This window comes from Pan troglodytes, chromosome 13, assembly GCF_028858775.2.
Source record: "Pan troglodytes isolate AG18354 chromosome 13, NHGRI_mPanTro3-v2.0_pri, whole genome shotgun sequence".
NCBI classification, from domain to species: Eukaryota; Metazoa; Chordata; class Mammalia; order Primates; family Hominidae; genus Pan; species Pan troglodytes.
Window position 1 is genome coordinate 110,491,432 of NC_072411.2, and position 15,808 is coordinate 110,507,239.

General features: G+C 41.9%; 1 protein-coding gene across 30 annotated transcripts in view; it reads left to right on the forward strand.

Moving 5' to 3' along the window:
- Window positions 1–8,398: 8,398 nt before the first annotated feature.
- The window catches only part of PIKFYVE (phosphoinositide kinase, FYVE-type zinc finger containing), a 92,611-nt gene continuing 85,201 nt past the window's right edge, over window positions 8,399–15,808 (forward strand). For 12 of the 30 annotated variants that reach the window (XR_678623.5, XM_009444128.5, XM_009444133.5 and 9 more), the window contains exons 1-2: window positions 8,572–8,761; window positions 13,861–14,041. Coding sequence is in view for 19 of the 30 variants with exons in the window: in XM_009444128.5 (XP_009442403.2) it covers window positions 13,870–14,041 (172 nt within the window). In the remaining 11 variants the exon portion in view is untranslated. Of the gene's footprint in view, window positions 8,762–13,860; window positions 14,042–15,808 lie in introns of all 30 variants that reach the window. The other 18 variants (XR_010149859.1, XM_009444141.5, XM_054679269.2 and 15 more) reach the window with 10 other exon arrangements.

Sequence of the window (15,808 nt, forward strand, 5' to 3'; positions counted from 1 at the left end):
TCACTCAGGCTGGTGCAGTCTCGGCTCACTGCAATTTCCGCCTCCTGGGTTCAAGTGATTCTCCTCTTTCAGCTTCCCAAGTAACTGGGACTACAGGTGTGCCACCATGCTAAGCTAATTTTTGTATTTAGTAGAGATGATGTTGCACCATGTTGGCCAGGTTGGTCTCGAACTCCTGACCTCAAGTGATCCGCCTGCCTCGGCCTCCCAAAGTGTTGGGATTACAGGCGTGAGCCACCGCGCCCAGCCTCCAAAATTTATTTTAAAAAATTATCTCTAACATTGAATTAGTACATTATTCTTTGAAGATAAACTGATCTACGTGGTACTACTCAAGATGCACTTTGGACACCAGAGGGCACTGGTATTTTTCCCGAGAGAAAAGAAAAAAGCACACACCTTGTCAACTTGGTTTTTGAGGTGGCTTAAGGGATATTGGCAGCCACCTCCATTTATTCCTGTAGAACTGTTTAGAGAGGTATATGAGCTTTTTGAAGGGGGTCTGACCCTCCACACCTGTGGGTATTTCTCATTAGGTGGAGCCGAGAGACTGAGAAAAGAAATAAGACACAGAGACAAAGTATATAGAAAGAACAGTGGGCCCAGGAGACTGGCGCTCAACGTGCAAGGACCCGCACCAGCGCTGGTCTCTGAGTTCCCTCAGTATTTATTGATCACTATTTTTACTATCTTGGCGAAGGGAGTGTGGCAGGGCAACAGGGTGATGGTGGGGAGAAGGTCAACAGGAAACATGTGAGCAAAGGAATCTGTATCATGAATAAGTTCAAGGAAAGGGACTACGCCTGGATGTGCACATAGGCTAGATTTATGTTTCACTTTACACAAACATCTCAGTGTAGCAAAGAGTAACAGAGCAGTATTGCTGCCAGCATATCTCCCCTCCAGCCACAGAGCAGTTTTCTCCTATCTCAGAATAGAACGAATGGTCAGCTTTACACTGAGACATTCCATTCCCAGGGACCAGCAGGAGACAGAAACCTTCCTCTTAACTGCAAAGAGGCCTCCCTCTTTCACTACTCCTCCTCAGCACAGACCCTTCACGGGTGTCAGGCTGGGGGATGTAAGGACTTTCCTTTCCGACAAGGCCATATCTCAGGCTGTCTCAGTTGCGGGAAAGCTTGGACAATACGCAGAGGTCCCTGCGGCTTTCCACAGTGCATTGTGTCCCTGGTTAATAGAGAATGGAGAATGGTGATGACTTTTACTAGGCATACTGCCTGCAAACATACTGTTAACAAGGCACATCCTGCACAGCCCTAAATCCATTAAACCTTGATTCAATACAGCACATGTTTCTGTGAGCACAGGGTTGGGGCTAAAGTTACAGATTAACAGCATCTCAAAGCAGAACAATTTTTCTTAGTACAGATCACAATGGACTTTCTTATGTCTTCCATTTCTACATAGACACAGTAACAATCTGATCTCTCTTTCTTTTCTCCACTGTTAATTTTCATCTTGAATCTGATGCCCTAAGACACCTGAGACCGTAATTACTTTATATTATATCAGGTTCACATTGCTTATTACCCCTTCCTCACTACCGAAAGTAAGCATTCATATCCATTCTTGTTCCCAAAACAATGTAGGGCAGCCATAAAAACACATCAAATATAGCACAATAAAAACATTGACTATAATTGAGAAAAATAAGGTTAAAAAATGAATAGCTATAGGATGTTATATAGAACCAAGGCAAATTCAATCATCAAACATGTTATATCAAATCCTAAACACTTGCTAGAGATGGCTGCAAATTTGGCTTTAAGCCAATGTAGTAGTAAAGGTGGCAGTTATTGGAGTCTCAGCATCTAAAACAGTGTTTCCTAAGCCAGTAATGGAGGAGTTCATTTTCCACTGAAAAATTTGGCCGGGTGCAGTGGCTCAAGTCTGTAATCTCAGCACTTCGGGAGGCCAAGGCAGGAAGATTGCTTGAGGCTAGGAGTTTGCAACCAGCCTGGGCAACATAGGGAGACCCTCTTTATACAAAACAAACAAACAAACAAAAATTAGACAGGCAAGATTGCACCTACAGTTCTACTTACCTGGGAGGCTGAAGTGGGAGGATCACTTGAGCCCAAGAATTCAAGGCTGCAGGCTCCAGTAAGCTATAATTGCACCACTGCACTCTAACTGGGGCAACCAAGCGAGATCCTATCTCTTAAAAAAATTATTTTTCAGATCCCTAGGATTGACATTAAAATATTGCTATAAATATGCATAAAACTAGATATATGCTCCTTAGGCTGACAGCTCATACAACTGTAAAATAAAAAAATTTATAGATAAAATGACTAGAAAGAAAAGTAGAAAACAACACATTACCATTAATATCACTTAAATACAACAAATAACATTTAGCTGAAATTAAATTACTTCTTGAAATGGGAAGATGAAGCTCACTGGTTATGTGAACTTTTTTTTTTTTTTTTTTTTGAGACAGAGTCTCGCTCTGTCACCCAGGCTGGAGTGCAGTGGCACGATCTTGGCTTACTGCAACCTCCACCTCTACAGTTCAAGTGATTCTCCTGCCTCAGTCTCCTGAGCAGCTGGGATTACAGGCGCGGGCCACCACGCCTGGCTAATTTTTGTATTTTTAGCAGAGATGGGGTTTCACCATATTGGCCAGGCTGGTCTTGAACTCCTGACCTCAAGTGATCTGCCCGCCTTGGCATCCCCAAATGTTGGGATTACAGGCGTGAGCCACCACGCCTGGCGGAAAAATGCTTTTAAAAGACTTAGTCAACATACTATTGATGCCTACATATTTTAAAAAATCATTTGTATTACTTCCATGTTGGTTAATGGATTTGATTATATTGCTTTCATGTCATTTGTGTTGGTTTGTACTGGATGTTTCCTTTTTGTTTCTTTAATGTTTAAATGGCTGTGACAAATGTCTGTATCTTACTTTTTTAAAACACAGATCAATTCTTTGGGCTAGATTGCTAGAATGGGAATTATTAGATCATGAAGTATAAATATATTTAAGGTGCTTGTTAAATCCACCAAATCATTTTCTAGGGGGGAATATACCAATTTATATTTTCATATGCAGTGTAAGAGAGTGCTAATTTTATTGCATCCTAGCTGGAACTTAGTTTCATAATTTTTACAAACATGTCTGCATCCCTACTAAAAGGAATTGGTGCTCCTTTGAGAGCTGATTGATTCTAGGCCCGGGGCAGGGAAAGTTCAAGATGAGCCTGCTGGGTCAAAAAGTAAGGAAGTGCTCTCAACAAATTAGGTATAGCAAGAATATGCCTCAACACAATAAAGGTTATATATGATAAACCAACAGTTAACATCATTTCAACAGTAAAAAAGAGCTTTTCCTCTAAGGTCAGGAACACGACCAGGACATGCACTCTTGCCACTTCTATTTAACATAGTACTAGAAGTCCTAGTCAGGGCAATTAGGCAAAAGAATGAAACAAAAGGCATCCAAATTGAAAAGGAAGAAATTAAATTGTACCTGTTTGCAGATGACATGTTTTTTTTTTTTTTTTTTTTTTTTAGAGACAGAGTGTTACTCTGTCACCCAGGCTGGAGTGCAGCAGTGAGATCTTGACTCACTGCAACCTCTGCCTCCTGGGTTCAAGAAATTCTCCTGCCTCAGCCTGAGTAGCTGGGACTACAGGCATGCGCCACCATGCCTGGCTCATTTTTGTATTTTTAGTAGAGATGGGGTTTCAGCATGTTGGCCAGGCTGGTCTCGAACTCCTGACCTCATGATCTGCCCACCTCTGCCTCCCAAAGTGCTGGGATTACAGGCGTGAGCCACCACACCTGGCAGGTTACATGATCTTATACATAAAAAACCCTAAAGACTGCACCAAAAAACTATTAGAATAATCAAATTTAGTAATGTTGTAGGATATAAAATCAGTATACAAAAATGAGTACTGTTTCCAAATATTAACAGTGAACTATCTGAAAGAGAAATCAATAAAACAATCCTATTTGCAATAGCTACAAAAATATATTAAAATACTTAGAAATAAATACGGGCCAGGTATGGTGGCTCACACCTGTAATCCCAGCACTTTGGGAGGCCAAGGCGGGCGAAGCACGAGGTCAGGGGTTTGAGACCAGCCTGGCCAACATGGTGAAACCCCGTCTCTACCAAAAATACAAAAAAAATTAGCTGGGCGTAGTGGCGGGCACCTGTAATCCCAGCTACTCAGAAGGCTGAGGCAGGAGAATCGCTTGAACCTGGGAGGCGGAGGTTGCAGTGAGCCAAGATGGCCCCACTGCACTCCAGCCCGGGTGACACAGTGAGACTCCATCTCAAAAAAAAAAAAAAAAAAAAAAAGAAAAGAAATAAATTTAACAGAAGTAAAAGACCCGCACACTGAAACCTATAAAACATTGATGAAAGAAACTGAAGAAGACAGAAATAAATAAAAAGACATCTCATGTTTATGGGTTGAAAGAATTAATATTGTTAAAATGTCCAAAGTGATCCACAGATTCAATGCAATCCCTATAAAAATTCCAATGACTTTTTCGCACAGCTAGAAAAAAAACTCTAAAATTCCTATGGAATGACAAAAGAGGCTGAATAGCTAAAGAAATCTTGAGCAAAAAGAACAAAGCTAGAAGCATCATACTGCTTGATCTCAAAATACACTACAAAGCTACAGTAATCAGAACAGCATGGTACTGGCAGAGAAACAAACCAACTGAACAGAATAAAGAGTCTATCAGTTAATAGGATTGCTCATTTTTTAAAAAAAATAAAAAGTGAAAAAAAGAATAAAGAGTCCAGAAGTAAATCTACCCATTTACAGTCAATTGTTCAATAAGGGGCCAAGAATACACAATAGGGAAAGGATATTCTCTTCAATAAGTAGTAATGGGTAAATGGGATATCCATATGCGGGAGAATGAAATTAGAGGCTTATCTCATACCATATATAATAATCAACTCAAATAAATTGAAGATGTATGTGTACCACCTGAAACTGTAAAAAATGAGAGGGAAAAGCTCCACGACATTGGTCTGAGTAGTGATTTTTTAGATATGACCCCAAAAGCACAGGCTACAAAAGCCAAATAGACAAATGGGATTACATAAAACTGAAAAGTTTCTACAGAGCAAGGGTTACAATCGACAGACTGAAGAGACAACAGAGAACAGGAGCAAATATTTGCCAGCCATACATCTGATAAAGGGATAATATCCAAAATATATAAGGAACTCAAACAACTCAATAGTAAGAAAGCAAATAATCTGATTATAAAATGGGCAAAGGATGTGAATAGACATTTCTCAAAAGAGGACATACAAATGGCCAACAGGTATATGAAAAAAAAAGTTCAACATAATTAATCATCAGACAAATGCAAATTAAAACCACAATGAGAGATATCACTTCACACCTATTACAATGGCTATATCAAAAAGACAAAAGATAACAAGATTGGAGAGAAAATAGAGAAAAGGAAACCCTTGCACACTGTTGGTAGAATGCAAATTAGTACAGCCATTATGGAAAACAGTATGGAAGTTGCCAAAAAATTTAAAAATAAAACTATCATGTGATCCAGCCATCCCACTACAGGGTATATATCCAAAGGAAATAAAATCACTATTTTTTCTTTTATTGAAATTAAAAAAAATCTTTTTATAGAGATGGGGTCTTGCTATGTTGACCAGGCTGGTGTTGAACTCCTGGCTTCAAGCAATCCTTCCATCTTAGCCTCCCAAAGTGCTAGGATTACAGGCGTGAGCCACCGTGTCCAGCCAAAATCACTATTTTTAAGAGGTATCTGCACTCCCATCTTTATTGCAGCATTATTCACAATAGCCAAGATATGGAATCAACCTAAGTGTCCATCAATGAACAACTGAATAAGGAAAATGTGGGGCTGGGCACTGTGGCTCACGCCTGTAATCCCAGCACTTTGGGAGGCTGAGGCAGGTGGATCACAAGGTCAGGGGTTCAAGACCAGCCTGGCCAAGAGAGTGAAACCCCGTCTCTACTAAAAATACAAAAATTAGCCAGGTGCAGTGACAGGCGCCTGTAATCCCAGCTACTCGGGAGGCTGAGGCAGGAGAATAGGGGTGGGGTGGAGGTGGGGGGGGTTGGGGCAGAGGGCGGAGATTGCAGTGAGCCCAGATTGCACCACTGTACTCCAGCCTTGGTGACAGACTCCATGTCAAAAAAATAAAATAAAATGTGGTATATATGTACTGTGGAACATTATTCAGCCTTAAAAAATAAGGAATTTCTGTCTTTTGTGACAACATGGATGAACCTGGGGACATTATGTTAAGTGAAATAAGCCAGACACAGAAATATACCACAAGATCTCATATATATGGAAATTAAAAATGTTGAACTCATAGAAGTAGTGGATAGAATGGTGGTTGCAAGGGGTAAGGGGTGGCGGAGAGAGAAAAAGAACAAAAAGTAAGATGTGCTCAAAAGGTAATGGAGGCATGTCAAATGGACTCAGGAGTCTGCTGGAAGGGGCTCACACCAGCCAAGGCGGGGACACCTGGAGCACAGAAATGAATAGTGGCAATATAACATGTTGGAAAAAAATGAGACCAAAGTCATACTAACCAATATAAAGAAAGAAAGAAAAAGATGGAACGCTATTAGTTGCAGTAAAATTCAACTAATACATATAGAGGAATAGAAGTATGATATCATCGAACAATAATTGATTCAGCAAGAATCGTAAATCTGTGCTTGAATGAAAGTTTTTGAGGAGGATATATACACAGACAAATAATCTCTCTACAGATAAAATTCATCTGGAATTAATTTTGGATGTCTAGTGTGAAGTGAGAATCTAAAATGATTTCTTTTGCAAAAACAGTAGCCCAGTTTTCAATCTCTTTTCCACAGAAATTAAACTGTAAGCTAATATAGATATTAGACGGTAAGCTTCTTGAGGACATGGACTGTGTAATGTTCACATATATTTTTATTTTTTAGGCTAGTCAAGTGAAGCAGTGGGATATGTTCATAATTTTATCCTTAGTGTAGTGCTTCTATAACTAACACACTGCAGGTTAAATTAGGGACTTAAAAGTATTTGCGGAGTGCACTTTTTTTTTTTTTTTTTTAAACCATAGATGGAGTTTCTACATACACTGCAGTCGTCGTGGCTGGGCAATTTATTCTTTTCATATGATCTCTGTACCTATTTCATACTTTATTGTAGGTTTATGAAATATTAACATATGGTGATAATTACGAAGGCCTTTTTTGCTTATCTTAAATTAAAAAAAAATTTTTTTTAAAGGAAGGCAGAGACTTGAGCATCTTTATGGGCTGAGGAGACAGAGTCATTGGAAAAGGGGAGGTTGCAGATACGGTGCAAGCTCCCAGACAGGAGAGGGTGAATTGGGGGCCAAAAGGATTGAGCTGGGGAAGAAGAGGCCCCTTCCTCAGAGAGATGAGGGAGAAAGGCAGACCAGGGCAGATGTGGATGTAGGTAAATGTTGTGGTGGGTGGGGAATTAGGTTGTTAAGGGTCACGCCCAGATACCTTGGGATTTTTCACGTGGGTATAAAATATGATTCTCTGATGAGAATGATGGTCAAGGTAATGTGGGGGTCGTGGGGGTGGTCTGACGCAGCAGTAATAAGGAATGGGAGAAGCTGACTAGACTCCCAGAAAGATTGCTGAAGGGCCCAGCTGAGGATGGTGACTGGGATTTGCACTGGACTCAACCTGCAGGTTTCGATTGTGCTTTCCAACTCCAGGAAAACTGGGCTGGGATTTGACAAAACTCTTGAGGAAAAGGACTCACAGAATTTAAAACTGCATTTCCCTTTAGGTTTCGTCTGCTTTCCGTCCTCCCCTACCAAGCCCCACAACTGCGGCGAGCATGTTTTCTGCAGTTAACTGCACTGCGCTCTCAGCAGGACAGAAATGACGAATAACTCTAGCCAAGCTGAGCAAGATAGGGCTTGGGCTTGGTAACTTTATTTGCATCAGCATTTGCAACACAACACCTAAATGAAAAAATTAACTATAAAGCCGACATCACTTACTCTGGGTCAGGGAACTGTGCCATTCGCTTTAAGTGCATTTACTTAATCTCAAAAAAGTATTAAGAAGTGAGTCCTTTTATTAATCCGACTTTACACACCAGAGGTCTAAGGCCTAAATAAATGAGCAATTTGCTTAAGATCATATGGCTGGTTATTGGTGGAGTCATGCAAGTCTGGAAACAGAGTCATCGCTAACTCCGGTTCAGTGCTACACGAGTGAACTGTCTACAACAAAGCAATAACATATTATGAGTGCCCACAGTATCGAACACATACGGTAACCGCAGTCCAGCCAGCACCCCTGCAGTGCCCAGAGCACCAAGCACCCATCCGTTGACCCCGCATGCGTGACGCTCACGCGCGCAGTCCCCGGGGCTTCTTCCAGGAAGGCTGAAGCGGCCTAATCTCGGCCAAAAGATCAGGACGACTCGATCTGGGCTGGACTCCTTCTGCCTGAGCATCTGATCCGAGCGTCGGCCGGGCTGGGAGGAGCCGGCTCCCGGGAAAGATTTCGGATTGGGGGACAGGAAAACAGAGGGCGGAGTCTTGGGGGGGGGGAAGCGAGAAGCCGCATCAACCATGTAAGCAGCTTCGCTTCCTGCCGCAACCGTCCGCGGCCTGAGGAGCCCACCGCCGCTCTCGGGGGCCGACTTCCGGGGGCTGAGCCGTTGAAGCGGAGGCTGGGGTCGGGGGCAGCCGGCGCGGCCGGGGCAGGAGGCGCAGGTAAGGGAGGGGGCCTGGAGCTTGGCCGGCTGGGGCTCAGCATGGGAAGGAGGCCGGTATGGGGAGCTCCTGGGCCAGAGCTGAGGTGAAAGTGAGAACCAGGGCTCCGCAGTCGGGGGCTAGGGCCTGGCTGCGGCTGAGCAAGGAAGGGCAGAGAATCTGGCTTTAGAATTAGCTTGTCCTCCCTGTTCCCCGGCTGCCTGGTCTGGCGAGTGGGGACGGAAGCCGGGTGGGGCCCTTGAGATTTCCTTGGAAACATTTGAAGTTCCTTTGCCTCTCTCTCGACCCTTACGCCTGAACTTAATTAGGAGGGGAAGAGTACAGTTACTTTTCCCTCTGAGTGCATGAGTTCTGAGTTTGTCAGAGGCGCATCCGTAGGCTGGAAAAGAAAGTTCATGAGCTGCAGAAACGATACCAACCGTGGGGGTTCAAATATGTGTTTGTCTTTTTAAATGCTTGCCTCTGCTATTTGAGACGATTCCATTTCAACTTAGGTTTTGGAGTCTCTTGAGGAGGAGCATTATTTCCCAATTAGTGTTTACCCTTTGCTTAGAATGTTCCCAACAAAAGGATGAGAATGGAATGTGTTGGAAACTTTTAGGACTTAGGGGTTTTCTGCCCAATCAGAGGTTATTCCTAAGACAGTCAAGAAATATAAGAAGTGCTAGAATTCTGTATAAAGCAAGTTATTCATGTGTATCTGATGTGTATACATGATTCATTATCTACTATTGATGCAGTGCATCCTGTGTTGTAAAATATGTCCAGTGTTGACAATAGAGGTAGTCGCTTGGTATAATGTACTTATTTCTGATTTATTTGAGCCCCTTTTTTTGGCACTCCAAAACTCCCACTCTGTCAGTTTTCTTACAAAAAATGTTCTTTCTTTTGTGTTTGTGACAAAGATTGTGTAGGTTAAATCTCTTCTGTGGAGCAAGGCTAATTTCCTATGTTCTCCCTTTTTCTGCTTTCTGGATCGTGCTCTGGTTTTCCTTTAGGCGTGTTGGTCAAAAATTGAACAAGAAATCTTTGTTGATAGAAGCTAACATTTCCAGTATTCAGCTTTCCTAAATTATTACATTTCCAGTTTTTTGTTTTTTTTTTTTTGGAGAGAGAGTCTCGCTCTGTCCCCCAGGTTGGAGTGCAGTGGCGCGATCTCCGCCGACTGCAACCTCCTCCTCCCAGGGTTCAGGCGATTCTCCTGCCTCAGCCTCCTGAGTAGCTAGATTGCAGGCGCGCGACACCACACTCGGCTAATTTTTGTATTTTTAGAGGAGACGGGGTTTCACCATGTTAGCGAAGCTGGTTTTGAATTCCTGACCTCAGGCGATTCACCCGCCTCGGCCTCCCAAGGTGCTGGGATTACAGGCGTGAGCCACCGGGCGGGGGTCTCCCTCCCTCGGCCAGGCTGGAGTGAAGTGGTGTGATCTCGGCTCACTGCAGTCTCCGCCTCCCAGGCTCAAGGGATTCTCCTGCCTCGGCCTCCCAAAGTGCTGGGATCACAGGTGTGAGCAGCCACGTCCGGCCTTTACTGACTGGCTTCTGATAGTTTGTAGTAGGTCTGCATATATTAGTAGCCTTAATTAGAAATGGTGAAGTATTGGTGATATATCAGAAGGCTTTGGGTAGGTAGGTTAATAGGACTGATTACCACTCAGGAAAGAGTCCTAATTTATATTTTAAAGCGTTGTTAAGCTGCTAAAGAGTGAGAGTTATAAGATAATTTTTTCAGGGCCCTAGTGTCATTATGTAATTATTAGGGTTAACTATATGATTGGGTTTATATTTCAGAGACTACACTTGCTAAGTGTTTTCATGGGATTTTTTATCTTCTTATTTCCAAAGCCGAGTATAATTTTTATGTAGATAACCTTTAGAAGTAATTCTAAGACTCTTTAGGCAGAATGCCATCTCTGCCTCTGACATTACTTGTGTCAAAGTAGAATGTAGGCTGTTTTCCAGGGGTGGTTGTTACGGCCATCACATTATCGTTTCTCTCCAGAGCTCTTTTTTTTTTTTCCCCCTAAATAAAATAGAGATGAAGTCTCGCTATGTTGACTAGGCTGGTCTGGAACTCCTGGCCTCAAGCGATCCTCCCGTCTCAGCCTCCTAAAGTGCTGGGATTACAGATATGAGGCCACAGTGCCTGGCCTCTTTTTTTTTTTTTAATATAAAAAAAACACAAACTTTTTTTTTGAGTGTATACTTATTCAGTTATCAGCTTACTTCCCAACACTTTTTGCTGAATTGTCATGACACTTCAGAAGGATTGTTGATGATTATTCTCAGTGGAAGATATTAGAAACCTTCCTTCCCCTTCTTCTTCCTTTTCTCCTTCCTCTTTCCTTCCCCTTCCTCTTCCTCTTTTTCTTCCCCCCCAATAAACATGTATTGCCAAAATTCTGTTTAAGTCAGTGGTTTCATTTCTGCCTTAATTTATTAATTAAATTATTGATCAGACAAAGCCTTAAGTAGTTAGAGAACGCGGATAGGCTAAAAGGGAAGTGTGAAGAGCTACAAAAGTAATTTTGATTTAGGTAATACTTTTGGGGTGAGACTTGGGGTATAGTGACAGTTCTACTAATGTCTGTGTGAACCCCAAGAAAGTTGTTTTAGGTTCAGAGTACCTTGGTTGCCTCAAAGGTAAAATGTCATAAAGCCAGCTGTGTGTGCCTTCCAGGATTGTAAGAGTAAAATGAGATGGTAGCTATGATTTTGAATGTGAAAAGCATTTTACCAAGACTGTAATGTCCTCTTTGTAAAGTGGAGACTAGATTATAAACTATAGTATATATATTGTTTTCTCCAAGGGAGGAACCTTGTCTTTATTTTGAAACAGTAGGTAGCCTCCTGGTGGCTGGAACATGCTTCTGCCTGCGGGGGCCCGTTGTCTGGGCCCTAGGGATCTACAGAGCTCAGTAGGCTTAGGAAGTGTTTCAGGAAGGCCTCCTAGTTGATGCTGTCCTCATGTCCTGCCAGAACAGTCTCCATCTCCTCCTCAGCCATCTTCCCTCCCAGGGTGGTGAGGACTTGTCTGAGCTCTGCTCCCGTGACTTTGCTGTTCCCCTCCTTGACTAACACATGAAGCCCCTCCAAGTAGTCCTCATATGTGCCTTGGTTCTGCTTCTTGGCTGCTGCCTGGAGCATGGGCAGGAAAGTCTTGAAGTCCACATGCCGGGACTTCAGGTCATCACTCTTGGGGTTCCCCAGGACCTTCATCACCTTGGCACTGGTGAGGTTCTGGTCCAGGGCCCCCATCATGTCCCCAAACTGGCTGTATGGGATCTTGCCATCCCCCACTCAGTTAAACAGCTTGAAGGCCACCTTGAACTCCTCCAGCTGATCCTTGTTAAACTTGATCACCACTTTGGAGAGATCAACTGGGGGCTCCTTGGTTTTCTCAGGGGCCTGGGGGATGGGATAGCTGGCTCAGCTTTGGTCTTGGCTGGAGGGGCCCATGCTGCTGCTGGCTTGGCAGCACCTTTGGAGGTGGAGGGCCCTGCTGGTTCCTCCCAGAATATCCTTGGGAGGCATGATGTCTGGTGGCCAAAGGACAGTGTGCGGATGGGGGCACCCATCTCTTGCAGGGTCCGTGTCTGGGCCAGACTACAGTATTTTTTTTTTTTTTTTTTTTTTTTTTTGTGGATGGAGTTTTGCTCTTGTTGCCCAGGCTGGAGTGCAGTGGCGTGATCTTGGCTCGCTGTAACCTCCGCCTCCTGGGTTCAAGCGATTCTCCTGCGTCAGCCTCCTGAGTAGCTGGGATTACAGGTACCCGCCACCATGTCCAGCTAATTTTTGTATTTTTGGTAGAGATGGGGTTTCACCATGTTGGCCAGGCTGGTCTCGAACTCCTGACTTCAGGTGATCCGTCCACTTCGGCCTCCCAGAGTGCTGGGATTATAGGTGTGAGCCACCGCGCCTGGCCCAGTCTACATTATTTTAATGATTAGAGTTATCCATGGTTCTTCTCTTTGAAATATAAATCAATATGGCAGAAAATAGTACTTTTCTGTAACTTCCATCTGGTGATGTGGTTAGCTTTATTGCTTTGGTTGAAATATGATTTTTTGGTTATTTAGAAACAAAGCCCTTTAAGAAGGTCTTCATCTTAATGTCTATGAATTGAGGCTTAAAGGGAGGAAAAACCAGGTTCATGTGTTTAGGAGCAAAGATAGTGGGGAACAACTTGTTGATTTGAATAGTTGTCATAGGTCATGAAGTGTAGCTTGAGGTAATTGTTAAAGTTTTGTAGACATGTCATTAGAGAATGACTTTCATGTCCTCGTCTTAGAAATATAATGATTTTTATATTACTTTTTAAAATATAAAAGTTGAGGCCAGGCGTGGTGGCTCATGCCTGTAATCCCAGCACTTTGGGAGGCTGAGGCGGGTGGATTACCTGAAGTCAGGAGTTGGAGACCAGCCTGGCCAACATGGTGAAACCCCATCTCTACTGAAAATACAAAAAATTAACTGGGCGTGGTGACTGCGCGCCTATAGTCCCAGCTACTCAGGAGGCTGAGGCAGGAGGATCACTTGAACCTGGGAGGCGGAGGTTGCGGTGAGCCAGGATCACGCCACTGCACTCCAGTCTGGGCGACAGAGCAAGACTCCATCTCCAAAAAAAAAAAAAAAAAAAAAAGTTGAAATAAGGAAAATAAGACTGAAGAATTTATGTGTGTGTTGTATAACTAGCTTCCCCCCATAACTTTAAAAAGCTGTTGTGTATCCCTTCTTCCGAAACATCTTAAAATGAAAGAGCTAGAAATGATGTGAAAATGCTTATTTTTCTTTCTGCCTGCTCACGTTAATGCTTTACCTCCAAATTTTTATTAATTTAAATCTTTTCTATAATTTGAATAGTAATGTTTAAATTGAGTTGGCTATCAGATCATAGTTGTAGATGATTGGGGCTCTTATGATTTAGATAGCAGTGTTTTCAGTCCTTTGGAATATATGAAGCTAGATTTATTTACTGTTTGTTTTCATAGTCTGACTTTTCACAGAATAGGATTTTCTGGATATTTCGATGCTGTTTGGAATCAACTTTTGAGCTTCCTGAGGAATTTAGATTTTTGCTTGTTTCTTTTGTTTTTCAGACTCATGAAATGGCCACAGATGATAAGACGTCCCCAACACTGGACTCTGCTAATGATTTGCCTCGATCTCCTACTAGTCCTTCTCATCTCACACACTTTAAACCTTTGACTCCTGATCAAGATGAGCCCCCTTTTAAATCAGCTTATAGTTCTTTTGTAAATCTCTTTCGTTTTAACAAAGGTAAGACTTATTAAAGATAAGAGGTTTGATTCAGGTCTGATTGTTTGAAATGCTCCTTTGTCTCCAGTGGCTCACCATGATCATATAGTGGTTAGTACTCTGTTCAGCTTTAATGTTGGGTCTGTAAGAAAGTGAAATATTAACAAGCGATAGCTTTAATCGTAGGTCTCCAGGGTTTACTGCTGAAGAGAAAGCTAGAATTTTCACTGTAATATCATTAATTATTGGTAACTAAAGGTCTGGATTAAAAACTAAATGTTAGGCCAGGCGTGGTGCCTCACACCTGTAATCCCAGCACTTTGGGAGGCTGAGGCGGGTGGATCACGAGGTCAGGAGATCAAGACCATCCTGGCTAACACGGTGAAATCCCGTCTCTACTAAAAATACAAAAAAATTAGCCAGGCATGGTGGCGGGCGCCTGTAGTCCCAGCTACTCAGGAGGCTGAGGCAGGAGAATGGCGTGAACCCAGGAGGCGGGGCTTGCAGTGAGCCGAGATCGCGCGACTGTACTCCAGCCTGGGTGACAGAGCGAGACTCCATCTCAAAAAAAAGTAAAATAAAATAAAAAACTAAATGTTAAAAGGAGATTTCTTTTAATAGAGAAAGTAGTCGTCTTTTTTTGTTATTCTTTTTTTCTTAATATACTTTAAGTTAGACCATAGAATGGACTTTGTTCTTTTGGGGGTTAATAGCTAAAATATTTAAAGCAATGAAACTGAAAGGAACAGTACATGGGAGGAAAGGTTTATATTTTTCAAAAATTGGAAGCTGTCAGTAGGCTTCTTGTTGACTTAAAACTGTTAGACTAAGGTGTACATGTAATGACATCAAATGGAAAGATATTTTTAAAATGAGCTCTTTTTAAGTAATATGTCTTTTACTTGGGACAAGAATTAAAAAACATGGCCTATATCTTTTGTCTTTTGTTTGTCTGTATTACTTGAAGTATGTTAGAAAGTAATTCTTGTTGTTGTATAGAATTTGGAGAGGTTAATAGCGTTAATTAACTCAGCAGAACCTTTAATAATATTAACTGAATTTTATTTATGATCATGTTTAAAGTGCTATGAAAACCCTTTAGTACATTTTTAAGACAATGATACTTAAAAAAAAAACCTATTTTTTAGAAGAGTTTTAGATTTACAGAAAAATTGGGAAGATAGAATTTCCTTATACTCCCATACCCAGTTTTCCTCATATTAACACTTTACATTAGTCTGGTACATTTGTTACAATTAATGAACTGTTATTGATAGATTATTAACTAAATTACGTATTTTATTTAGATTTCTTGAGTTTTTACCAGTTGTTCTTTTTATATTCTAGGATCCCATTTGTCATACCACATTACACTTAGTTGTCATAAGACAATAAAATTTCTATTTAGCAAATGTTTATTGGGTACCTCCTTTGTACTGGGAACTGTTTTAATAGTGTAAGGGATCTGTCCAGTAAACAGACCCAAAAAATCCCTGCCTTCATATGAAGCTTGCATTTTGTTTCCTTTAATATGCTCAAGAAATTTCTAATGAAAAGTGAAACAAATAGGAGATCATATATACCAAGGGTGTGATTATTGGCCTGTAATTTTGCCTCCTTCTTTGAATTTTCTTTTTTTAAAATCTAGGCTGGGCACAGTGGCCTGTGCCTGTAATTTCAGCACTTTGGGAGGCTGAGGTGGGAGGATTGCTTGAGGCCAGGAGTTCAATACCAGCCTGGGCAACATAGGGAGAACCTGCTTGTATTTAAAATTAAATAAATGAAAAA